Raw genomic sequence first — 27,668 nt, 5'->3', positions numbered from 1 at the left:
TTAAAAAAAAAGGGAAGAGTTTTATTTCAGATAAAAAGTTCCAGCAGTTGCGCAATGCTTACACAAGAATGTTAAAAAGATCATAAAATAGAACATATTTACAGTCAGCAGCATTTATGCCTGTATTGGCAGTTTTGTAAAAGTGCAAGTGGTAGCGTCCATGCTGTTCTCAAGACCGTTCTATGAGGACAGACTTTCAGCCAGTTTGGTTATAACCGGAGACATCAGCTGAGGAATGGTGCTAATCTTCATCAGCTTGCTGCTGGCGTACTTGTTCCTCACAGCCTGAAAGAAAGCAGCAGAGTCACTACAGCTTATGTGAAGCATTACCTTCTGTAGCATGTTTCAAACTCAAGGCCTGTGGGCCAAATCTGGCCCTCAAGATCAAAATGTGCATCATTGTAAGCAGTAAAAGCCAGCACACTGCTTTCCCCTCCACAGTAGCTTGACAGAAAATAGCCAAAGCACCCTTACGCCCAATAATGGGATAAAGTTAAAGGAAATTAACATTGTACAAAATAGCCCTCTATAGCAAGGAAAAGATTGACTGGAAAAGTGCCTATTCAGTGGACAAGGCAAACATGGCATGCTGTACTGGTAAGCAGTGTTAAGTGTGTAGAAAATGGCCACCAATGTACATCAACTAGTACTGACACAATGGGTAGTTTCAAAAGCATCAGATCCAGATGTTTGTGCTACATTTAAGCTACTACTAAAAAATAAAGTAGATGCAGATTTTAAGTTGATGCAGCATTAAACAAAACATTGACAATTCTATTTCTGCAAAGAGTAAAGTCAATTAGGCCATTCTCAAGCTGCATCACCTCAGAATTTGCATTTTATTGACTATACAAAAAAGTTCCCTCAATAGCTGAAGGTCCAGTAGTATAACACATGCTCCTTTCCCCTTCCCATTGTCTGCTAACTCAGCTACTCCTGCACCACATGCACTGGACAGTTTGTCTTGACAGTTCCAGAACTCCTTAACCACTTCAGCCTACAGCTTCGAAAATCTTATGCATCCGAGCAATGTTCACCTCCCATTCATTCGCTAATAACATTATCGCTACTTATCAAAATTAATTGATCTATATCTCGTTTTTTCCGCCACTAATTAGGTAGTACATTTTGCTAAGAGCCACTTTACTGTAAATACATTTTAACAGGAAGATTAAGATAGAAATGGAAAAAAATCATTTCTCAGTTTTTGGCCATTATAGTTTAAAATGAATACATGCTACAGTAATTAAAACCCATGCATTTTATGTGCCCATTTGTCCCGCTTATTACACCATTTAAATTACGTCCCTATCACAATTTATGGCGCCGATATTTTATTTAGAAATAAAGGTGCATTTTTTCAATTTGCGTCCATCACTATTTACAAGCTTATAATTTTAAAAAATGTAATAAGATACTCTCTTGACATGTATATTTAAAAAGTTCAGACCCTTAACTATTTAGTTTTTTTTTTTTAATTGTAATTTTTTTTATTATTTTTTAATACAAAAATGTATTTGGGTAATTTTAGTTTGGGAGGTAAATAGCCAATTTTAGATGTAATATAATGTATTTTTTATTCAATACAGGTATGTGGGTGCAGTTTACCATTTGGCCACATTCAAAAAATTCCTAGATGCGAACGATGTCGCATCTAGGAACTAAAATGAAGAGAAGTTGTTTCCTGGGGGCAGAAATACCACGCTGATGAGAAAGCGTCGGTATTTCTGCCGGGGACTTGGATCGGTGAATGGGAATTATATTCCCATTCACTGATCGGGGGGCAGCGGGAGCGCGCGCGGGCCCGATCGCGCGCACCACACGGCTGCAGCACCACTGCCTATCTGGACGGATATATGCGTCCAGATATGGCGAAGTGGTTAAAGAGACACTGAAGTTAAAAAAAAAAAAGATTTGTATGTGAATTACAGCTAACAAAACATTAAGATCAGATACATCAGTCTAACTCAGGCATGGGCAAACTCGGCCCTCCAGCTGTTACGGAACTACAAGTCCCACAATGCATTGCAGGAGTCTGACAGCCACAGTCATGATTCAGAAAGGCAAATGCATTGTGGGACTTATAGTTCCGTAACAGCTGGAGGGCTGAGTTTGCCCATGCCTGGTCTAACTGTTTCCAGTAGTTCTGTAACAGCTGGAGGGCCGAGTTTGCCCATGCCTGGTCTAACTGTTTCCAGTACAGGAAGAGTTAAGAAACTCCAGTTAGCTCTATGCAAAAAAGCCATTAAGCTCTACGACTGTCAAAGTTGTGGAGAGGGCTGTCTGAATTCTCTCAACTGTTAGTGAACAATCTTTTCTCTACTAGAGGAGAGGTCACTACCAAAGACTGCTCTGAAAGAATCACTTTGAATGCTGAGTGTTGTGTAATCTGCACATATTATAGAATGATGCAATGTTAGAAAAACACTATACCTGAAAATATGAGAATATTTTCTTTGAAGCAAAAAAAAAGAAAACAAAAAAAGGTGTACTATTAATTACTAGAATAGCAGCAGTGTCTCTTTAACTGGGCATCTCTACATTTTGTGTACAAGTGGAGAGCGAAGGACAAACAAGCACCAAGTGATAATTTGGAACCAATGCCAGCATTTGCCATTTAAAAATAGAGTTTTGTTCCAAAGTTGGTTGAAAAATTTCACTTACCACATGCTTTGTATGATTCCGGTTGATTTTGGTAACATTCTTAGCCATGTTTTTCATGATGGGAGTCAGGTCTTCCTCTGTGTACCCAGTGTAGTGGTGTTGTGTGGCCCCCTAAAACAGAAAAGAAACCTATTCACATTGAACAGCTTTGGAAGAGGACTTGCATGGCCACACATTGGCAATTATGCATCTGATAAACGCAAGACTCAAACCAAAAATTCACTGATTAAGTGCAACCACATTTTTCCCAAGTTTGAAAACCAAAACTAGCTAACTGATTTTTTTTTTTTTTTTTTTTGAAAGCAAATCAAGTTTATTGATCATAGTAAAACATACATCGTCCAAGTTAACATAAAATATATGTATAAACAGTGACAATGAGGATTATGAAGGAGTACAATTATACAATCTTGATAGTAGTTTAACCAGATCTGCCTTCAGAACATGAATCCCAACATGAACATCATCAACCATAACATAGCCTGTTGCTTGCAATAGGTAGCAAGACCTAAAAGAGTAATTAGACCCGTGGGGGGGGGGGAAAGAGGGGGAAGGGAGGAGGCCCGGGAGATGGGAGGCATTTCTGGGGAGGCAATTACAAAGAGGGAGATAAGAAGTCTTGAGAGGTGTACGTAGTGGAGTTATTACAATATCCAGGCGGTTTATCTACGGGTGCGAGGGGAGTCTATCCATAATCTCCATATAGTATTAAATTTGTTTAGAGTGCCTCTTTTTTCATAAATGGCCTTTCAAAGTGGGATGACTTTGTTAACACAGCTGATCCATTCAGAGCGAGTAGGGACTGTGGGAAGTATCCAATATCGAGTAAGGAGCTTTCGGGCTATATGCAGGACTTCTAAAGTGAAACGTTGGGCATTTTTATCTGAAAATGTAGTTGGAAAAATATGAAGTAAGCAGATCTTTGGATCACATGTGATTGGGCAGCCCATATAATCATTTAACAATTTGACTATCTGGGTCCAGTACATATTAACCTCCGGACAGGACCAGACCATGTGGAAAAAGGTGCCTCTGTCTGTCATACATTTAGGGCAATTTGGAGAGACTCCAGGTTTAAATTTAGAAAGGCGAATTGGAGTAAGAAATGCTCTATGGAGGATATACAGGTAAATCAACCTATCAGGGGCGTGCGGAGATACTAACAAAACCCTATCAAGCGAGTCTTCCCATTCCTGATCATCTATCGTGCCAACATCCATTTCCCATAGTAGCTTGCGAGAATTAGCTTTGACACTAGCTTCAGGGGAGATAATTGCGTTATATACAGGGCTGTGGAGTCGGTCCAAAAATCCTCCGACTCCTCAGTTTAGGATTCCACCGACTCCGACTCCTCTAATTTGCATATTACAATTTTGTTGATTAAAAGTATGTAACATGAAATTAGTCTCTTAACTGCCAACGCTTAGGAATTTTACAAGACAACTGAAGTGAGAAGGATATGTAGACTACTATATTTATTCCCTTTAGACTAAAACTAGTCCTTGGTAAGAGTACTTGTAAAAGGTACAAACCGGAACAAAGAACATCTATCAGGCCCCAGGCAATGCAAGTGTGGGTACATGTAAGAGTGATGTGCAGGTACTCTGCAGGGGAATAAGGAGATTGTAAACAGACAACACCTCTGTGTTCAATGTGCACAGCATTCTCAGTGGATTCCCTGCAGCTCTGTGGGGAGTGCATATGTAGAGTATAGTACTACTGTGTAACAAAGTAAACCTGAGACAGATGAAATTAAAGTTTTATACATACCTGGGGCTTCCTCCAGCCTCCTTCAGGATAATCAGTCCCTCGTTGTCCTCCTCCACCACCTGGATCTTCTGCTATGCGTCCAGGTACTTGAGCCCGTCGGGCGTAGTGCGCATGCACACACTCCGCCGCCAGGAGCATACTACACCTGTGCAGCACTATTGCGCAGGTGCAGAATGTTCCTGGCTGTGGGAGCGGCATGCGGCCGGACAGCGCTGACTGGCTAAATTACCAGAACTCATAGCAGAAGATCCGGGTGGTGGATGACAGCGAGGGACCGATTAACCTGAAGGGGGCTGGAGGAAGCCCCAGGTATGTATAAAACTTTACTTTTCATCCATCTCAGGTACCCTTTAATTCGTAGTCACCAAACCAAATTTTAACATATCAAATTATTTGATTTCATGAGCAAAGGGAGTGCATATATTTGCATAAATCAGCATTGATGCAGAATTATTTCCATCTCATTGACCATCTCTATTAGTGACACAGCTACACATCAGGCTTTATTCTTACAGCATAGATGTTATTTCGTATATATAAGAGATTCCTGTGTACACATCATATATACAGTCACAATCAGATCTGTATATCTGACCTTAAAAATACAGGGGGCTGCTTTATTGAAGCAGCACAAGTAACTAATTTTGATTGGTTTATTTCATTTTTGTAGACTAAGCACAGCTATTACTGTATATATACACATTATTTTTAATGACTTTTATCTGAGAAATAGAACATTTTATCATATTTTCTATTTTAATTACAGTTACAAATTCATTAGGAGTCGGAGCATTTTTTCCCGACTCCGACTCCAGGCACCCAAAATTGCCCGACTCCGACTCCACAGCCCTGGTTATATAACATAGTTATTAAATGCTTAGAGATGCTGTCCCCCAATATGTCATATATAACTGTATCTTTTAATTCCGCTGGGAGAAGGTCAAATTGCTTGTAAAGGGCATGTGTTAATTGCATATATTTATAGAAGGCGGTACTTTGCAAATGAAATTCCTCAGCCACTTGGGCAAACGACTTGACCATATTCCCCTGCATCAGTTGGAAAAGGAACTTTATCCCTTTATTTAGCCAAAAAGTGTTATCAGTAAGTTTGCAGAATTCTTTTAGGGTTTGGTTTTCCCATAGCGGGAGATGTTTAATTGTGTTGGTATGGAGTGATTTTTGATGTGCCTTGTCCCAGACGATAAACGTTTAAGCGTTGGGGGAAGCCTTCGGAAGTGTGAGATGCCCCTCCTGCCCTTTAATAAATTGTACAGCGGATCAGTGTATTGCAACCCCAATTCATCGAAAAGAAGACACTGCAGAGTCCCTTTACCCTCCCTGAATCCATCATAGAGTAAAGACAACTGAGCTGCTAAATAATACGAGTGGCAATCAGGTAATGCTATTCCGCCCATATCCTTGGGACGTTGCAACACTGATAAGGATAGTCTGTCTGTGATTGGACCATATAAATTGTGTAAGTTGTGCATTTACTTTTGCAAATTTAGCTGGAGGGAGGTATTCAGGAGAATGCCAGGTAACATAATATCTTGGGGAGCAGTATCATTTTGAATATATTGGCTCGACCCAAAGTTGATAGTGGTAGCTTTTCCCATGCCCGGAGCTTTGCAATCGTAAATTGTAGTAGAGGGGCTAGATTAAGGCTATCATTCTATTATTGATCGTGATACATTTATACCAAGGTAGCGAAATACACTGACCCACTGCAAGGGGGATTCCAGCTGATCCTTCGTCGGGGCAAAAGTATCTACTGGTAGAATGGAGGATTTGGACCAATTTATGCGTAGCCCTGAAAAAAGACCAAATGTAGAAATAACAGCGAGAGACACTCTAAGGGACTCACCTGAATCTGATAAATATAGGAGCATGTCGTCCGCATATAAACTGACTTTCTCCACAATATTACCCTTTTCCCATCCTCTGATTCTACCTTCATTTCTGATTAATGCTGCCAGTGGCTCTATGGCCAGGTCAAAGAGCAGGGGAGACAAGGGGCATCCTTGGCGTGTTCCTCGTTGTAATATAAAGGAGGATGACAGCCAGCCATTCACCTTGACCTTAGCCACAGGGCCACTGTAAAGCAGACGAACCCATGAGGAGAATTTATTTCCAAAACCGAATTTACTTAAAACTGCAAAAAGGAAGTCCCATTCTATTGTGTCGAAAGCTTTTTCTGTGTCTAATGACACTAGAACGCGAGTCCCGACATTACTATGTTTAGCTTTCAGGTTGACATATAGGCGACGCAGATTCAAAGCCGTGGACCTATTGGGGATAAATCCAGACTGGTTTCTATGGACAAGGTCCACTATCACAGTATTGAGTCTGCGCGCTATTACTTTAGCTAAAATTTTTATATCTGTCTGCAGTAATGATATTGGACGATACGAGCTGCATTCTTGGGATTTTTCCCGGGTTTTAAAATGAGCGAAATAATTGCTTCTCGCATTGAATAAGGTAATTCACCTTGTTCCAGTGCTACATTATATAATTTCAGTAAAATAGGGCTGAGTGTAGTTGCCAGTTCTTTATATAGTTCTGCCGGGAGGCCGTCTGAGCCAGGGGACTTAGAGGGGGGGGGGGGAAGAGACGCTATAGCATCATTAATCTCTGTCATACTGATGGGTCTGTCTAGTAATAAAGTTTGAGATTCTGTAAGAGTGGGTATATTTATCTGTGCAAGATATTCCTCAATTTCAGCAGGTGATTTAAATGTCTGCTTAGTGTACAAAGTACTATAGTAAAGCTCAAATCTTTTTAATATTGCAGCAGGTTCAGTTAGGATTTGGCCATTGGTTTCTATAATATGGGAGATTACCTGTGGTGTCTCTCGCTGCCTAGATATTTTGGCTAACAGGGCACCGCACTGGTCACCTGATTCGTACCACCCCTGCTTGGCAAAAAGTAGTTTGCGATTAGCTTTCTCTACCAATAGATGCTCATTTGCAGCTAATTTAGATTTATAGTTCTGTTCCGTAGCTAGGGTAGGAGAGACAGTATATGCCTGTTCCGCCTTAGCCAGATCATTTTTAGCAGACTGTTCTTGTTGTGCAGATGCTGCTTTGCAGTTTTTAATTTCTTTACAAAAGTTATCTTTGATATGCAGTTTTAGCACGCTCCAAATTGAAGCATAAGAGGCCTCCTCTCCCTGGGCATCCACATACCCCTGTATAAGCTGTTCCATAGATATTGTGGGCAGAATCTTAGTTATCCAAAAGGAGTTTAACTTCCATAGGTCAGCTCGTGGCGGAAAAACCCAAGCGAAGACTGCTTTACATGGAGAGTGATCAGACAGTACTGCAGGTAGATATTCAATAGACTTACAGTTTGGTAAAAGTGAATCACTAGCAAGAAGATAATCGATGCGTGAACGTGAATGATGGGTAGCTGAGTAACAGGAGTATGCTGATGCCCCAGGAAAGAACTCATGCCATATATCAGTTACAGATACAATTTGTAGCATTTGCCATAGCTTAGTAGGTGCGGTGGATGTATTAGCATTGGGGTGCTTGTCAAGGGAGGGGAACAGCACATAATTGAAATCCCCTAGCCATATAGCAGGCAAGTGTGGAAATTTGGCCATATATGACAGTGCTTGTTTAATTACGTCATATTGGAAGGGAGGTGGTATGTATATTGCAATTACAAGAATTGGTACATTGTATAGGATACAATTTAGAAAAATAAATCTGCCTTCACTGTCTATTTTACTATCACAATGTTGAAAATAAGCTCTGCGTGTGATTAAGATAGAGACTCCACGAGAGTGAGAAGTATATAAAGAGTGGTAGCTCCACCCTATCCAAGGCCTAGACACTGCTCTGGCTAGTGAATCATCTAAGTGGGTCTCCTGTATAGCTATTACATCCACCGCATGTTTCCTTAAGGTATTCAAAATCACAGATCTTTTTATTTTATCCCGCATTCCCCGTACATTCCAGGTTATAAAGGACACTTTAGCCTCCATGGTATAGTATTAACGCATAGTATCCCAGCCCACCCCCGTCCCCCCCACAGGTATCATAACATACAGGCTTTAAACAGAGAACCAGATAAACTCCCAGCTCCTTGCCATAACGTGGCCGGAGCATTACTCCCAATAAAACAGTCTGAGGTGGTGACTCTTCTTTAGCCAAACTGCAGGTTGCAGAGCTTCATAGCAGAAGTGTGGCATTGTATTAGTGCAGTCAGTCACCCCAGGGGGGGGGGGTAAGAACAAGTTCCAGCGCAGACATAAAGCGAGCAGGGCGGCCCAATCTCGCCCCGGCAAAGAGGAGTAATGAGAAATAGCATCAATATCAATGTCATCCTGCCATGCCACGCAGTAGATATATAAACAATAAAGGAAAGTTATAATTTGCTTCATAATAGCGAGACTGTGTAGCAGTACTTACGGCATGGATAGATGACTACTGGATCATTCAAAGGAAACAAGATAGTCTTTGCAGACATGTTGGACATAGATCCTAGGAATCCCGCAGCGGAGATACTGCCGTTATTGGCCGTTTATCTAGCCAGGAGAAGACCAGAGGCCGATGTGAAAAAATGTGTTTCCCCGTCAGCAACTACCCTTAGGCGGGCTGGAAATAGCATACTGTATTCCATGTTGTCGGAGCTTTCGTTTCGCCTCGATGAAACTGGCGCGCATTTTCTGTGTCTCCACACCAAAATCAGGAAAGATAGAGATGGTAACATTCTCCATTTGTATATCTCCCTTCTCTCGAGATAAACGCAGCACTGTGTCTCGATCTCTGAAGTGGAGTAGCCGCCCGATGAAAGTGCGGGGTTTGGCGCCAACAGGTTGAGGCCTAGAAGGAATCCGATGGGCCCGTTCAACGGAGAAGCACGTGGTGAAGGCATCTCGGCCGAAGTGCTCTGTAAGAAATTGCTCCAAAAATTCCTCGGCATTATCTCCCTCTGCTTTCTCCGGCAGGCCTATAAGACGGATGTTGTTCCGCCAAAGACTGTTTTCCATATCTTCTTGCCGGAGAAGCTTGGTTCTCACCTGGGATTGTGTAAGCATTGTTCGCGTGGTAGGTGCCTCGTATCATCCTCCAGAGCAGAAATACGCCTCTCCGTTTCTCAGTCTTTCCCGCAGGTTTCCCATGTCGGCACGGATTAGCTGGATATCAGCCTTAACCTCATCCACCTTTGTTGTGAAGGTTGTTGTAAGCGAGGCATGCATAGCGTTGATAGCTTCCAGTATCTGCACAGTGTCTGGCAGGGAGACGTCCTCAGTCTCTGGAGGGGGATCCGGCACCGCGCCATCTTGGATCGGCTGCCTGTATTTATCAAGCGGGCCTGTTGTCTTCTCCTTGTCTTTGTCTTTTGGAGGCATAATTACGCTGTGGGTTCTTTAGCGTTCTTCCCAAGTAGTGTAGAATGTTTTTTTCCTCGATAAAAGGCAGGATGAAGTAGGATTAAGGTTGCCGGAGAGCAGAGCTCAGGAACACACGTCTGCTCACATGCCCGCGCTAGCCACGCCCCAGCTAACTGATTTTAACAAATATGTTGCACCATAGAATGCATTAAAATGTGTTGCTAGCTTCCATGGAAGCACTGCAGACTATATACTGACCTCAAGATCTGATCCTGTATGGCAAGAGGCTTAGGGCCTGTTCATACTTGCTGCGTTTGTAGAACGCGTATAAATTCAAAGAAACGCAAGTTGAAAAACGCATGCGTTTTTCTTGCGTTTGAATGCGTTTTCTATTGCGTTTTGCACAAACATGTGACCCAGGGGAAAAAAAAAATTATGGGAACCGTAGAGGAAAACGGACGCTAAAAATGCAATAGTACGCGTTTGATACGCGTCCATACTTTCATTGCGTCCGTTTCTATGCGTATCGCACAGAACTGCGTGCAGCAATGCGGATGAGAAACGTATGTGTCTCATACGCATACATGTGAACTAGCCCATTCAAAAGCATTAGGAGCCGTTCCTATGTGTTTTTGGTACCCAGACACATTCCCTGAAAACGTCCAGGAACGCGCATAGTCTGAACAGGCCCTTAGATTGTGGAAACTAATGCAACTTACCCAGCCGCCAACTCCAAGGATCTTCTGGGCTAAGCAGAGTGCAGCTGCTGCAATTGCAGAAGGGTGGAAGTGAACCATGTCGTAGTCAATAAGGGTGAGCTCCATCAGGTACTTTGCTAGTGTATGCTGCTCTGCATCAGCCTGTGTACAAAACAAAATCTTATAACACAAGACCTTACAAATTGACTTGTTTAGAAACATGTTGAATACAGTAGAAGCTTGTTCTAGTAAACCCAGCCATGCATGTCTGATTACACAATGCATTACCAATTCTGATACAGTAAGCTTCAGATATAGGTTACTTGGCCAGGTCCTTTGAAGATAAGGGGATTTTACTGTACTGCTGTTTGGAAAAAATGTGTCAGATGAGAATGCACCTATAGTATTACTGCTTTTATTGAATTTAACACTGCATAAAGGTGGCCATACACTGGTCGATTTGCCATCAGATAGATCCCTCTCTGATCAAATCTGATCAGAGAGGGATCATATGGCCACCTTTACTGCAAACTGATTGTGAACCGATTTCAGCCTGAAACCGTTCACAATCTGTGGTGGTGCTGCTGCTCCTCCCGCATACATTACCTGCTCTGCCAGCGCGAGTCCTCGTTGTCTTCTCCGCTCTCCGGCATGCTTCCCTTCTTCCTGCCCGGCAGGAAGTTTAAACAGTAGAGCGCCCTCTAATGTTTAAACTTCCTGCCGGGCAGGAAGAAGGGGAGCATGCCGGAGACCAGACCGGAGAAGACAGCAGTGACTCGCGCCAGCTGGAGCAGGTATTGTATTGCAGGCATTTGAATGCCGCTGATGCACTCCCGACGACCGAGAAAAATCTTCCGCACGGATGGGTCGATGGGAATGATCGATTTGGGATGGAAATCTGTCAGCGGTGTGCATGGCGATTTCACAGCAGTTTTGATCACTGATCGAAACGGCTGTATATTGGCAGGAAAATAGTGTATGGGCCCCTTAAGGTAGTCAATGATCCAATCTTAGCCAATCTGTAGTAGAAAATGAATATATTGGATACTATAGGCAGTCCATTACATAAAAATGGTAAAACTGATTAGTGGTTATATCAGAAACAAATTGTTGGATCTTACTTGGTAGTTTCACAAAAATAGTCACCTCAGTGAGCAAGACAAGCCTCCTAAGCCAGGCAAACTTGGGAAGGGAGCGTGAAATTCTATAGGTTAGTTCATTTTAAAGCTGAACTCTACACAAGCTTGGGAAAATATTTATGCAAGCAGTGGTACAGTATTGTAGGTTGTGATGTTACAAAGAAGATACATTTAGTTTGGCATACCTGGTATTTAGCTCATGCAATGGCCATTTCCTGTACCAATGTCAGGCCTGGAACCCACTAGCAGTAGATTACTAAGCCATTTGAGCACTTGGCATGTTAGCAAGAGCTTTTCAAATCACATCTTGTGATCCCACTTGAGCAATCTGATTTAATAAAAATCCCCCATTGCATTAGCAAGAGCTTATCAAATAACTAGCACTTAAAGGCTGCTAGTGGGTTTGCACCCTTATAGCTATAGGCTGTAGTTTCTCAGATTTCTTCTTCTGTCTGTTACCCTGCAGTGTCAGATCAAGTCCTACCAAGCATACTGGCATTTTTAAACATTGCTCACCATTACAACATCTGAACAAGATCAGAAGAGCCTTTGCACTTTAGATCACTGCCAAATTGCAAGCTAGCTATGTCCAAGCCCTCAATTCAACACTACATTTCATGCTCAACCCAATACTCATTAGGCAATCTGGCTGTAGACTCCTTCAGAGCAGTGAGCCACTGTTCAAGCCCACACTGACTGGTAAAAAAGTCTCATCAAAATTTCAGCAAGAAAGTGCCACAAGCCTAAAGGTTGGAAATATCCCCAACATAGGCTAGCCCAGCACATAGCCAAGGCCGCCAGAATACATTTAGCCAGACAATGGCTCCAACCAAATATCTCTATAACCCGAAGGAAATCAATGAGATAATGATTAAACGACTTATCGCAATTGTCAATGATTCAACCATACCATTTACTAACACATGGCAGCCTTGGCTATGCCTAGCTGACACTCACAACCTGAGACACCCTGTGCTAACCATATAGTTATCCCCTACAACGATTTAAGTACTGCTTGGTTATTGTAAATTCTTCCTATCATACCATTTTAAGACCTGATCTACCAAAATCTGCTCTGTTGACATGTCCTCTTTTATTTCTTTGTATAAATTATGCCCCACTTATCACTCGAGCCTAGTCCCATTGGGACAAAATTAATGCCTTCAATGTATTACATGTACCTTTTAAACTTTCAATAAAAAAAAACTTGAAACTAAAATTTCAGCAAGAATAAAGCCACCCACTGAAAGTTAAGGTTGTGTCCTGAGATGCTTTATACAAACTTACACTGCATGACTTTGAGGCACGTCTTAGGAAGTGGAGGGGAAGTGGCCGTCCCAAGTCAAAGTTCAACTCGCGAAGGATCAGCATCTCCATCTCTCTAATCTGTGAGGATGTGTAGGCGTTGTCCGTGATGTACACAAAGTCTGCAACTTCAGGAGCATACATCTCTTCATATTTTGAAGCCAAAAGGAGTGATGTTACACCAACTAGCTGAAGCTTGCCCCGAGAGATAGTCTGAACCTAGAAAACCAAGACTGTTATAGGTACTGTACACTATTAGAAGAGTTTGATAAATACTAAATGAAAATTAAGCAAGTTTATATTGAAACCTATAAACTCAAGGCAGTTTTAATGGAGAATGCCAGGGATGAGGGCTGAAGCTAGAAAGGGTGTGCCATTCAGAATTGCCTTTGCCAAGTACAACAGTTGTACCTGGAATTGGTTGTGCTACACATTGCATAGGCGTTTACATGACAGGTATGTACAATAAGACTGGTATAGCAGCACATTGTAGAGACGGCTACATAAACTTACACAGCATTAAAGTTAGAGGGGTTCTTTTGCGAATGAGGGAATAAAAAGTGGTTTATGCATAAATTATTAAACATCCTAAAATATAGTGTAAAAAGTTTAAAGGGTTTCATCAATACAACATGTAATGTAAATAGTGACGGATGATGGCTGACTGAGCTCCTGAATATGTGTTTACATTGTTGCTGGGCAACCAGACCCCGGGTGCAGAGACTAGTTTGTGAAGAGTCATAAGCTGCTGGGAGAATCAGTCCCATCTTTGTCAGATTCGATTCATTGATTTGATTTAATCTGACATGTCTGATTCATGATTCGATTCAATTTGAATCAAATCTAACCATGAATTGGACATGTCAGATTGAATCAAATCAATGAATCAAATCTGACAATCATATGGTGTAGATTGGACTGATTCTCTACAGCAGCTTATGACTACTCACAAACGAGTCTTTGCACTCTGGTTGCCTAGCAAAAATGTAAACACATTCAGCAGCTCAGCGGAGCCATTAGGGCTATAATGGCGATTCCTGCTAGAAGTGGGTTATACCACTTAAAACTACTTAGGCAGGAGTTATGGTTGTGAAAAGTATAATAAAAAAAAAAAAACAACAAATGGACTAGTCTGGGCCATCATCTGTCACTATTTACATTACATGTGATGAAACCATTTGAAACAAAAAAAAAACCTTTACACTATTTTAGAAGAATGTTTAATTTTTCCTCATTCGGGGAAGAACTCCTTTAAAGAAAACAAGGCAAAAGGTCTAAAATACATACCTAGGGCTCCCTTGCCCTATTAATGCATGACAATGATTGAGCCAAGTTGCTAGTGGACAATTCAAGCAGCCTGGAGAAAGCCCCGACTTTTAGCCCCATTCATCTATGGTACATTTTATAAGTGGACTGATTAAGATCATTTTTTTTTTTTTAAATACACAGCAATGAGACATTTCCTGATTTTTCAATCAGGGAAAAAGTAATTTTGTTAAAGGCTACCATAAACTACTAGTCTGCTTTCAACTAAAAATCAGTATAAAAAGATTCAATTCTGGATACAGAGCAGGCAAGAACTAGAAACCTTTCGGCTAGGGTTAGGCCTGGTTCAGATTTGTGCTAAAAAAAGTTCTGGATCAGATTCAATGTTACACTATGGATTTGTTCACATCTGTCCTGCAAGTTTTTTGCAGCACCAAATTTTCTGGACTGTTGAGCCCAGTAGAACTGAAACTAGCACTGCATTGAAGCAATGAGGGGAAAAAATATAATAAATAAAAGTGGCAATGGATCCAATTGACTGGTGATCAGATTAGTTTTCATGGATCCATTTGCCACTCTAACATGTGTGAACCAGGCCTTACACTGACATTTGAATGTTGACCATTGCATAGCAAATGAAGTTATATTGTAATGATATTTTACATCAGTGTGTTAGTGGGACAGAATCTGTTGGAATTTTTCAGCAAGGCCAGTTGCCTGGCTGTCCTGCTGATCCTGATACTTTTAGCCATAGACCCTGAACGAGCATACAGCAGCTCAGGCATTTGAGATAGTCCAATCTGACAAGATTGGCTGCAGTAGTCTGTATAAAACTAAAATAAAGCATGCAGCCAAATATCTCAGGTAGAAGGGCTGCCAGACACCATACAAAAAAAAAAAAAATTCAATATGGAAGCCTCCATATTTACTAAAGTTTCTTTAAACTATGTTTTACCATCTCATGGTGCATGTGATTATTCCCCTCTGTTGCATGCATTATAGAAGATGCAATACCTCAGTGTGAACCTAGCCTGAGGGTTACCACGTTACCTGTCTCATTGCAAAGACTTCCATTGAGACATCTGGGCAATCATGTGTTCCTCAGCCACCCTGTACCACCACTTGACATGCTTTGTGTTGCATTTAAAAATTGCACTGGCAACAGACAGATTGAACTGCTTGACAAGCATGCAGTTCAGCCTTCCATCTGAAAGGGGCCTTATAGAAGTGATAATCTCACAGCTTTCAGTTTACCCATCTTGCGCCTTATGGCAGTACTACTTTAAAAGCTGCCATCAGCATTAGGCCACTTTTCCACTCACAACCCACTTGCACCCCCTAGCTGAAGTTGTGTCATGCAGCTGTCAGGAACTAAGTGTAATACCAAAAACATACAGGCCAGTGATTTCTCTCCTGAACAAAACAAACTGCTGTAGTAGAATATGAGCCCTGCTTTTTACAGTAAGTGCACATGGCTATTGGCAAGACAGCTGCAACTTGCTTGTTTAAGCAGATTGCAGCTTGTTGAAAGGGGCCCTAACTGCCACTTCACTGACCTAAAACTAGAGTCATGTTTGAAGCAAGCAGCAGGTGGCAAGCATGTTTGCTGTAGTACCACTGAACTTCAAAGCTTTAGGCCAATTAGCTTCACCAAGTCACTCATCTGGAAAGGGATTATGTGCACTTTACAGAATGAGTTTGTGGTTACACTTAGACACCCCCCAAAAAAAAATTTGTATGCACCATCCTCAAAATAAGGAGTTTCACTTTTTATGGGATCATAGTGGAGGAAAAGAGAACAAACCAAACAACTTACTTGTAGAAAACGATCCATGACAGCAATAGCCATGTACAGTGTTTCCTGGAGCAGCTGAAATCTGGAGTGAACCTGGACCAGCCAGTCAACCAGGATGGCTCTCATTCGCTCATTTACTTCCTTTCCTTCCAGATATCTTTGTGTTACAGACTGTTTGACCTGTTGGGGATAAATGGTTAGGATGCCACATATCAACCAAGAAAGGTCTTAAAATTTACAGTAAAATGGCCAGTATAGTCCTAAAACCAAGGGTATGGCATGATAGACACCGGACACCATTTGCCTAGGAAAAGCAGTTCATGTGCAGACAGAATTACAGAACAGGTGATCAATTAACTTTGCTGCCTCAGGAGGGCTTCCCCTTCCCTCATAGGAAGAGTGTTGCCAGCCTCTGTTTGAAACTATTGCAGACGGAGGCTGGCAACAATCCAGCTCAAGTACAGAGTGCCCATTAGCAGTCCCTTGTTTAAAGGATACCCGAAGTGACATGATGATAGACATGGGTATGTACAGTGCCTAGCACAACTATGCTGTTCTTTTCCCTTTCTCTGCCTGAGTTAAATATCAGGCATGCAAGTGGCTGACTCAGTCCTGACTCAGACAGGAAGTGACTACAGTGTGACCCTCACCGATAATTCCAACTATAAAACCTTCCTAGCAGAAAATGGCTTCTAAGAGCAAGATAAATAAAAAAGGGGAATTTATCAGTGAGGGTCACACTGGTCACTTCCTGTCCAAGTCAGGAGTCAGCCACTTACATACCTGATATTTAACACTGAGGCAGAGAAAGGGGGGGGGGGGAAGAAAACAAAAACAGCATAGTTATTTGTGAGCTAGGCACTGTACTTACCCATGTCTATCTCATGTCACTTAGGGTATCCTTTAAAGTCTTACATGCCCAAAGAGGCTGCAAGTGCAGCTACTGGATTGTAGACAGCCACACCTGGTGCATACAACTTGATTAGCCAATTTTACCACCTCCATGTAGTATGAGTGCTTGCCTACAGAACCTGTTAATATTCAAACTATGTAGGCGCCTTACTACATGGGGTTAAAATCTGCCAAAATTGAATGTGTGTACCATGCTTTACCCTTGGCTTCTAGACCAATAGAATTCCCCTTGTGATTTGGTTTTCATAAGGCAGGGTGAAGCACATACAAGGAAAAAAAAATTTCAAAAGCCTGTTTACCTCTAGTTCTCTTAAGTAGTTGTAGATATCCATGACATACTCGCTACAAAGCTGGGGATTTCCACCATCTTCAGCATCAATATCATCAATGTTGTTTAGGACATCAGAGAAGGCCTGACACAAGTCCTCTTCCTCCTTCATTGATACATCCATAGGAACTGGGGAGGGTTCCTGGAAAGCAAGTTTCAGTTTAGAACTCCATAGACAAAATATTAAAAGGACAGTTTCAAGGCAAGGTATGAGCATTATGGCATTTATTGCTCAGTCCCAGGTTCCGTACCCCCCCCCCCCCCTTCATGTTTGACTCAGGGCCCATTCACACTAGAAGTGCTTTGAGTGTTTTGCGATTAGCATTTTTAAATTGCTCCCATTCCTGTTCATTAAAGAGCACAGTGATTTGTGTGATTGTGAAATTGTCCATTTCTCCATGATTTTAATGAAAGCGAATGGAAGCAATTTAAACACTAATGACAAAAATCTAAGAAAAGTGCTTCTAGTTTAACGGGTCCTCAGATAGATGTGAGGTGGATGCAGACTGAAAAAAAAAAAGTGGAAGTCAGAAACTGTTGTAAATCAATGTACCCACAGTTTAAAGATTTGCACCAAAATATGACTGATAGTTAAGGAAAGGTGGAGGGACCCATTGAGCTAAGTCTAGAAGAAATCACTTCTGGAACCTGGGCTTTAAAGTGAACCTCCGGACTAAAAATTGACTCAGCAGCACTGAAAAGGCTTGGTGTTTCTTTAACAGTTTCATAGCATCAGAACTTTGTTTCTCTTATACAAGCCTCATTTTTAGCTGCACAGAAGAAAACTGCCCGGGCTTTTTCCCCTGATGCTGTGCAAAGCATGATGGGATTTCTGATTGTGTTCTCGTTCTGCTGTCTTGGTGCAATTTTTTTTTACATTTTGAATTTGACATTTCAAGCCTAGCGTGTGCAGCTGGGAGGGTTAATCAGGACACAGGACAGTTGGAACTGTGTCTTATGCTCCCTGTCACCTCCTTTCAACCAAAAAGATGGCTGCCCCATGACAAAGATGGCAGCCCCCATGAATCACAAACATTTGCCTGTTCTTTTAAAACAGTGTGGGTAAGAGATTATATTACCTATCTATTCTAATTAACATAACTAATGTATTTTGATGACAGTATGTTTGTTTAGGCTGAAGTTCCCCTTTAACCTCCCTAGTAGTATTGATGGATATGCACATCCATACAACACATGCTGTGAACAGTATAAATGTGCACATGTCAATACTCCTGCATTGTATACTAGACCCTTGCTTGACAGTGTGGCAAATTGTTATTGTTCTGCCCCAGACCTCTCCACACTACTATCAAAAGTCCCCGAATGTCTATCCGCTGTATCTACATTTATGTCATCCCGCTTCCTTAAACTCAATATGAGCAAAACTGATAGTGACATTTCCACCTTTGCTCTGTTCCACCTCCCATTGTCACAATCAATGTAGATACACCCTTATAGCATCAACCCCCAAAGCTTGTTGCCTAGGGGTAACTCTGGACTCTGAGCTCTCCTCTAAAACACATATTAACACTTTAACTACCTCCTGCTACTTCCATTTTAAACACATTTCCAGAATCTGTCCCTTCCTTTCACAAGAAGCAACTAATGCTTGTGCATGCCCTAATCATCTCCTGTCTTGACTACTGCAACACCCTACTCGTCTACCAAAAAGCAGACTGGCACCTCTCCAATCCCTACTAAACTCTGCGGCCCGTCTCATCCACCTCTCTTCTAGATCCTGAGGCAGCCCCTCTCTGCCAATCCCTCCATTGGTTACCAGTTGCCCAAAGGATCCAGTTTAAACTTCACACTTGCATTCAAAGCTCTTCACAAGCTATCACCTCCATACATTTCCTCTTTAATCTTCAGATACCTCCCCACCCGGACCCTCCGTTCCTCACAGGAGACCCTTTTGTCCTCCAGCCTAGTCACCTCCTCTCACTTTCGCATCCAAGACTTCTCATGGCCTGTCCCTCTCCTTTGGAACTTTCCTTCAGCCGGTTCGTCATGCCACGAGTCTGGAAACCTTCAAACGTACTCTGAAACCACCTGTTCAGACAAGCCTATAATTTGCTATAGGCAGTACTGAAGGCACACTGGCTCACCCACTAACCCGTGTTTCCTTCCCTATTGTTTCCTCCCCACTACCCTCTAGATTGTAAGCTCGCAAGGGCAGGGACCTCCTAGTGTTTCTCATACTGCTGTAATTTTAACATATGTACATGTACCAACTGCACATCAACTATGTATGCATCTGTATTCTATTCAATGACATGACTGTACAGTGTCTTGTATTTATGTGTATTTGTTTGTAAAGCACTATGGAAGATGGTGCTATATAAATAAGGAAAAAGTTATGAAAATTTATTGCATCACTTTTGCACAGAAATCCTGGGGAAATCTAACGCCAGGGAGATAAATGAACCTCCAGTGGATGATCCACTTTCGATTAGCTCCAAGTTTTGTTTTACTAGGCAAACATGGCTTGCTGTAATTGCCAGCAACTTACCTTTGGGGATGCTTCAATCACTGTCACCTTCACAGGCTTTGGTTTCATGCTCACATTTGACACTTTGGCAACTACAGGCTTTGTTGGCTTTAATGCTGCATTTGAGTTCTGGAAACAGTAAAGACTTGTGAAAACATTGGCATTTATGCAAAGTTTTGTAAAAGTTAATGACAAGTAGAGGTGCAAGAAGAAACTAAGCCAAGACTACCTTTACTGCAGCCTGCTTTCCACCACGTACTGTCACCTTGTTTCCTATTTCTCCAAGAGCAGCTCTCCTGCCATTCGGCTGGACTTTTGCTCTTGTTGCTGCTCCAATAACATTGTCAGCTTCATGTGGAACCTGGAAATAAACGGAAGAGAAAAGTGGTGAACACAGTGGCATCATAGCAGGGACCCCAGTTCAGAACATACAAAATTGAATGCATCATGTTTGGAGCCCTTAGCTTGAATCATTTTGCTGCATTGGGCTCCATTCACAAAATGCAGTTTGGTAAAAACTATTTGTTCAATAAAATACCTCATTCAGTATTTTACACATTTCCTAAACTCACTGAAGATTTTGCGCATGAGGCAGAACGCCTCAATTCACTACGCCCTGCTCAGTAAGTGTAGCAGGTCAGCTGAGAGGCAGGGAGCTGCATGTATCACTTGGAAGTTTTCTGTCCTGTGCATCCCAGTCATCCCTTTGGATGTGTGGCAGCCACCAGGGGGAGCTCTTCTGTATGCCATACAGATTGTCACATCTAAAGGGGTGCAAAAAAGCCCTTGTCACATTCCTCTGCTCTGATACAGTGAAAGTCCCACCCAATACCCCTTCAAATCAGTGAGAAGCAGAGCTGTGTGGCTCTCCCCAAAGGCTGTATGTCTAATTACTGCATAGAGAACAGGTTATCAGCTGCTGTGAGCTGGATAAATATACCAAACACTTTTGCCTGATAAACAAAATGTGGAAATTTGTGAATTGTAATTGCTTGACATTTGAGGCAGTTAACACAAGTTGGTAATTCACCTCACTTGTCAGTGATAATTTCTTGTAATTAAGGAAGGTGATTGGTAAAATCAGCATTACCGAATGTGGTAATGTTTTGTGAATAGAGCCCACTATAGCAATGGTTTGGTTAGATACAGGAAATGGGACTGCCAAACATGCTATGCATAGGCATGTACACTGCTTGGGAGGTTTCATTCTTTAAGGCCGCTTTCACATTAGGACATTACAGGAACACGTTAGAGCAGCCTGTAACGCAGCCAACTGATAGCAATGATAAATTAATGGGCTGTTCAGTGCCCACGTTGTGTTAGAGTATAACGCAGCACGGTAAATGAAAGTTCAGCGTGCTGTGCGTTATTAGTATGTGGCTGCGTTTGAATGTTTGCACATGCTCAGTACTGTTTTTTTAAACTTTGACGCATGCTCCGTTTCGTCCAACTTCAAAGCTAACATGCGTTGCGTTAGGGGCACGTTGTGAGACCTTAGTCGCATCTAACGCAACGTCTTGGTGTGAAAGAGCCCTAAAGCAGACTTGAACTCAGAACATCCTCTGCTCTAAAAGATAAACTGCATATAAAAATTACTGAAACAAAAGATAAACAGCATAACACAAGAAACATTTGTTACAGGTGATACAAATCTTAAAATCTGCTCTGTTTCTACTTTGATTCATTGAAGCAGGCATATTTACTAACTGAGGGGGGTTAGGCTAAACTCCCTAAATACATCCAGGATGCATTTCTCTAGGTTTTCCTTCTGTCCTGTGCAAGAACTCAGGTCTAATTTAAAGAGGAACTGTTGTGCAAAATATCTATCTATCTATCTATCTATCTATGCTGCTGTCATTTACAGCAGGTAGTAGAAATCTGGCATGACAGGTTTTGGTCTAGTCCATCTCTTCATGGGAGTCTCAGAACGGCCTTTATTCTTAAGACACTCCCTGAAAGATTTATACAAAGATGCTGGCCAGCCTTGCTGCACACTTTGGCAGTTGGATGGAGCAACTGCCATTCACTAAGTGCTTTTAAAAAAAAAAAAGTAAACCCCAAGAACATAGGCTAGCCCAAAATATACCGCATGTTGCAATGGCAGATTACTACTTACTGTAAGCGACAGCAACATAGGAGAAAAGTAATTTATGGCTCATTTTACTCTGGAACATACATACTTATTTGTATGTTTTTACATGTATTTTAACCACTGAGGACCACAGTGGTAAACCCCCTAAAGACCAGGCTGTTTTTTCCATAATTGGCCACTGCAGCTTTAAGGCCAAGCTGCACACGAGTGATTCACCCTTCTCTCCACCAACAGAGCTCTGTTGGTAGTGAGAAAAGGGGGGGTGATCAGACACCAGAGCTATGTTTACTATTTTTTTAGCAATTCCCTTCCCCACCCAGCCCACCAATCATGCGATTGGCTGTCATAGGCTTCTGCCTATGAGCATGTTGCTCTCGTCCCCCAGGGGGAACAGCCGTGTCACACGGCTGTCCGCAGAACAGAGCTGCTGATTGCAGTGCTGTACTATATGTAAAGATGGCGGTTTCACTGTCTAACAGGCTCCCGAGCGGCAATCGCCACTTGCAGACTGAAGGCGGGGCAGAGCCCTGCCCCGAGCAAGAGATGCCTGCGCACAATCTCCTGCAAAACAGAGCCCCAGGACTTGACGCCAATTGACGTTAGGCAGTCCTGGGGCTTCCGCCGCAGCCATGCCCATTGGCGTTAGGTGGCCACCCAGTAGTTAAATTCTAAGATTTTTGCAACAGAGGTCCTTTAAATACTGACTTCTGCATTGTAACCCTCCCTTCTGTGTAAACCATGTTCAAAGAGTTTAAAGATATTTTTGCTTTATAAAAAACAAAAATAGATGCCCCATGACAGGCAATAGATTCTTCAGCTCTGGCTGGCTAGGCAATAGGTCAATCAGAAGACTATTTCCAAGTTGATGAAGCTTAGAGATGAGCCAAACATGGAATTCAATTGGCCCATTTTCAAAATGCATCAATTTGCATAATCCTTAAGTAATTTTGGCAATCCCATCTAGGCAAGAGGGTAATGTGCACTAGAGAATTTGGTGTAGTACATGGAAGAGAAGACTAGACAAAACCACTGCATAGAAGAGCCACTGTACATCAGCCTGGTCATTCTGACCGGTTAACAAGAAAACTATTTGGATGATAAACTGATAGATGGTCAGAAAGCTGTTAATTATTCTGACAAGCATGCAAATTGGCCCAGTTGTAAGTAGTGTATAGTCACATGCACTTTCTGCTAGGGATGGATAATTGAGCTGAGGGCAGGAACACTAGGCAGAATTGCATGTGTTCTCCATTGCACAGTGGAATATGCATATGCGATTCTGCCTAGTGTGTTCCTACCCTGATGCAGGATCAACCATACAAACTTCAGATTGATCAATTTCCAAGCTACCAAGCTACATTTGTATACTAAAAAGGTCAATAGCCATCATGATTTGCATATCATTCACCAGCCCACTTTCTGCCTATTGGGAATGGGTGCCCAATACCAAGTTGCATACAAACTCTGCATCTTACTGTGCCCACAGGTTGAAGTGAACCCAAGGTAAATATAAACTGGAGAAACAAATGCATCTATCCTGCTCATAAAACATTGCACCAGAGGATTTCTGTCATCCCTGCAGAGATTAACAGGGGGTTGGGTGCCAGTGCTGTGCTAATGCTGTACCAATTACCAATGCATCATTAGCCTCCAGGCTAACAAAACATCTGTTGGGGAGCCAGAGGGAATATGAGCAGCAGCATGTGATGTCGCTGATTCACACAGGCAATGCCTTCAGCAGTGCTCTAGGATTGCTATAGGTCTGTCAGGCAGCCACTACTCAATTCAGCCAAAGGTGTATTTTTGTACACCACAGTAGAGATCATTTCAGCATGTGTACATGGCTTTAAAGAGGAACTGTAACCAAATGTTTAGTGTACCCAAGTCAAGCTATATGCCAGTATTTATCAGGGCTGTGGAGTTGGAACACAAATCATACAACTCCCATCTCCTCAGTTTATGAAATTACTGACTCCAGGTATGCAAAATGGCTCCAACTCCTTAGTCCAATACTTATCAGGGCTGTTTATTTTGGTACTAAAATAATCCCAACCCTGACATTTATGAAACCACCAACTCCAGGTACCCAAAATTGCTGACTCCAAAGCCCTGGGTATTTATACTTCCATGCAGCTTCCTACAGCCCCATGAGGTCTATGGGCTCTCAGCATACTCTCCAGTGGCTCCTAGTGTTCAGTAGCAATCTCCACCGTATTCTGACCAGTCACGCTCCTTAAGCGCATATGTCATCAGCAAGAATACCTAAGGGAATTGCTAATTGCTACTGAACAGAGCCACCAGATAAATGCCAACTGCCCACAGACCCATGGCTGGATTTGTGGGAAGGCAAACTAAGGCAGTGCCTAAAGCACTGGGGCAACTGTAGCGCATCCTAGCAGGTGCGGTCACAGCCCTCTTTCACCCAACTCTGTCCACCTGTGTGAGACCAAACTTCTCACTCTGCTGCCCAGCTTTCCCCCATCAGACCTGCAGGAATCAGCATGACACCTAGTGATGAGCCAGGCAAGTGGTGACCAGTCATGGCACTGTATACTTCACATTTCCTGTATGTGAAGTATGCAGCACCCTCATTGGCCACACTGATTTCTGTTGGCTCCAATCTGACTCCCAGAGTATTGTCAGATTACAGGCAGCATGACAAAACAGTTGCAGTTCTCCTCTCCCTCAGCATGACAGGTGAAAGTGTAGATGCAGCCAACCTCCAGGTAAACAGCCCCCCTCTCACTTCCACATGTCATTTTCTAGTGGACTGGACTGTCTTTACTCTACTCTGATCTTCTAACACTGTTGGCATCCTCTGATCTAGTAACCCTTCCACTGCTAGGTTGCGTTATCTAGACTTTTCATGCTTCAGATGCTTTTCTATTTAGTTGTACTTTTTCTTGTTCCTTTGTTTTTTCAACAGACTGGTATATCTTATTCCTGTTTGATGCTGGGGATACATGGTACGTTTCTGTACCATGTATCGAGCAGCTGATGCGGCCAGCTGATAATATTCAGCAGGTCTGATGATTCTGCTCGATCCCCGCCGGCGGATATAGGCAGGGTATAGAGCGGCACATAAGGAAGCGCTGGCGGGGACGAGCAGGAATCGATCCGCGTGCACAGACGAGCGGGGACGCAGCGGGAGTCGATCTGGCAGCTAATTGGCCGCTGGATCGACCCATGTATGCCCAGCATTAGGCTGTACAGCACTGAGCACTTTAGGTGCCCATACTTCTAGCAATGATGTGCAGATTTGATCTGATTACAGAGAGATCTGTCAGCTGACCATACACCACAGACAGATTCAAAATTGATTTCAGCATGAAATCTCTCAGAATTAAGACAAGTCCACCACAGCTGCTGCCTCCCAATGTTTAACCCTCCTGGTGGTCAATTAAAACTGCCAGGTGGCAGCAGAGCACTATTTAAAAAAAAAATTTTTTAATCATGTAGCTAGCCTAGCACTAGCTACAAGACAGCCGCTGAGCTGCAGCATCCCCCTACCCCTTCCGATCGCCTCCGGCGATCAGGCCCATCAAGAAATGCCGTTCTAAATGGGATTTCCATTTGGGCTTCCCCTTCGCCATGGCGACAGGGCAGGACGACAACATCAAAGAGAGTCCCAATCCACCCCTCAGTGCTGCCTGGCCAGGCTGCGCATGGGGTCTTGGAGGGGCAGAATTGCACAGCAGGTAGCAGCATATCAGGGCAGAGCTGCAGCGATCTGGCACTGCACACAGCTAGTAAAGTGCTAGCTGCATGTAATTTAAAAAAAAAGTGCGCAAATCAGCCCAGCAGAGCCTGAAAAATCCTCCTGCACAGCATAGCCCAAGCTGAGCTCAGGCTTACCGCCAGGAGGGTTAATGTAGCCCCCCCCCCCCCATGTATGCATTTATACATTACCTGTCCTGTGTCACCCACCATGTGGTGTCCAGCCATCTCCAGAACTCCCTGCTCTTCCATTACAATTACACACTGCCATTGTATAGCACATCACAGGACAGGTAATGTATAAATGCAAACATGGGGGTGGGTACATTTATACACTGGTGGAAAAGCACCATTGTTCTGTCAAATTTCACTCGTCCCATTATCACTCACTGTTACCACTGCACACCTGATAGAGTCCAGTGATGGCTAACCTTGGCACTCCAGCTGTAGTGGAACTATAAGTCCCATGAGGCATTGCAATACTCTGACAGCTCTAAGCATACTTGGGGGAGGCAGAGGCATGATAAGATTTGTAGCTTTGTCACAGCTGGAGTGCCAAGGTTAGCCATCACTGTGATAGACTATGGCAGCCCAGCATCTTGTAGCATGTCCAATCAATTCAGGCAACCAATTACAGGCCAAAATTGACTGCATCATCAGGCATGCTTAGTGGCACAGATTTTCATTTAATTCAATAATCATCAAATTGGATTGTCGATCAGCCAAAGTCAGGAGATATATTGGCACCTTCAATCTTGTTATTTTTGCTACAATGTATGGCCTTTGTGTACCTCAGGAGCTGCTCTCCATTCCCAGACATCAGCTACTGCACATGTGCAGGCCCAGCTGTAAACCTCGATAGCACTCCTCTGGCCAAGACTTGTGCAGTGCACAAAGACTTATGTTGGTCAGGGGGCAGCTGGTGAAAGTTGGTCTTGGGCAGTAAAAAGTACAAATCCAGCCCTGCACAGACCTCATGGGGCTGGAGGAAGCCCCTTGTAAGAAATACTGGCATACAGCCCATCTAGAGCTCCCTTTATTGATTTAGTCAGCATTTGCCTATTGTAAGTTTACCACCAAAATTTACTTTCTGAAATGCATCACATGCAGCATCTTTAGTACTGACAAGTGATCTCTGCAGAATGTTTACCAAAGCCAAGTACTCACCTTGTTACACATGAATGAGAGCTGACAGGAGGCATACATGACACGATTGCAGCATGGGCAGCCTGCACAGGCTATACACATGACTCTGTAAAGGGAATTACAGGCTGCACATGGAAGAGGAGGGCAGCTATACATAGAAGGTGAAGGGTGCAGACAAGATCTTGGCCTAAAGTGGCCGAGCAGGCAGACTTTCCTAATGATTCCTTGAACCCCGCCGCAGGACACTGCGCTATGGCAGGCATGGGAGCTGCTTGGGGCGAGTAGAGAGGCACATCACACATGGCAAAGCCCCAGTACCCACTAATGCCAGCGCAGGCAGTACATAGAGACTACGTGTACCACGCTACACAGACGGCAGAGCGATGCTGGACACAGACAAACACAGCACAGGTTTTACTTACAGCAGCTCGCCGGGTGGCCATTATTATTCACTAAAACCAGACCGATGTCAATATAAAAGCAATAGAATAGCCGCTACTCCGATCCCAGGAATCGCCGCGCCTCTAGCTCACACCCCTGGAAGCATTTTAAATACAGCTCCTGTTTTTTCTATTGGCCAATCCTCGATTCACACTGGCTTCCTATTGGATAAAGAGCTCCGCGGCATCACGTGACTGGGAAGCGGTTGGCCTTTTTATTTAGAGCCGTTATGTGAAGTTGTGAACGTTTTTTTACAGCTGAACACACGAAATGTAATAATATATCTCTGTATAAGGCAATATTCAATATTTACGGTGCACTTATAGTGTGTTTTCTACAAGTAAGAAGCAATTGAGAAAGGTGTTATGGGAAACCGGGTTTCGCTGATATGGCGCCCTCTGGTTTTGTAAACTTTTTAGACTACAAGTCCCGGCATTCTTTGCGGTCTAGTATGGCAGTGCTGGCTGTGTGTTGACAGCCATGTTACTTGAGGCGACATGCATGTGTTTCGGCTCGTCGCTTCTGCTGGTGCTTGATACCTTAGCATTTGCTTCTTGAAAAAAAAG

At 42.9% G+C, this 27,668-nt stretch overlaps 1 protein-coding gene across 1 annotated transcript; it reads right to left on the bottom strand.

Moving 5' to 3' along the window:
* Window positions 1-27,270, bottom strand: LOC137563281 (G2/mitotic-specific cyclin-B2-like). The gene is made up of 9 exons (XM_068275533.1): window positions 27,084-27,270; window positions 19,936-20,067; window positions 19,728-19,835; window positions 17,190-17,360; window positions 16,000-16,158; window positions 12,900-13,136; window positions 10,495-10,635; window positions 2,665-2,775; window positions 1-285 (listed from the first exon to the last, which is right to left on the bottom strand). Exons 1-9 carry the CDS (start codon window positions 27,102-27,104, stop codon window positions 181-183), a joined length of 1,185 nt encoding a protein of 394 aa, XP_068131634.1. The 5' UTR covers window positions 27,105-27,270; the 3' UTR covers window positions 1-180.
* Between the last annotated feature and the right edge of the window lie 398 nt (window positions 27,271-27,668).

This window comes from Hyperolius riggenbachi, chromosome 3 (assembly GCF_040937935.1).
Source record: "Hyperolius riggenbachi isolate aHypRig1 chromosome 3, aHypRig1.pri, whole genome shotgun sequence".
NCBI lineage: Eukaryota > Metazoa > Chordata > Amphibia > Anura > Hyperoliidae > Hyperolius > Hyperolius riggenbachi.
This window is presented reverse-complemented; position numbering and strand designations above follow the sequence as displayed.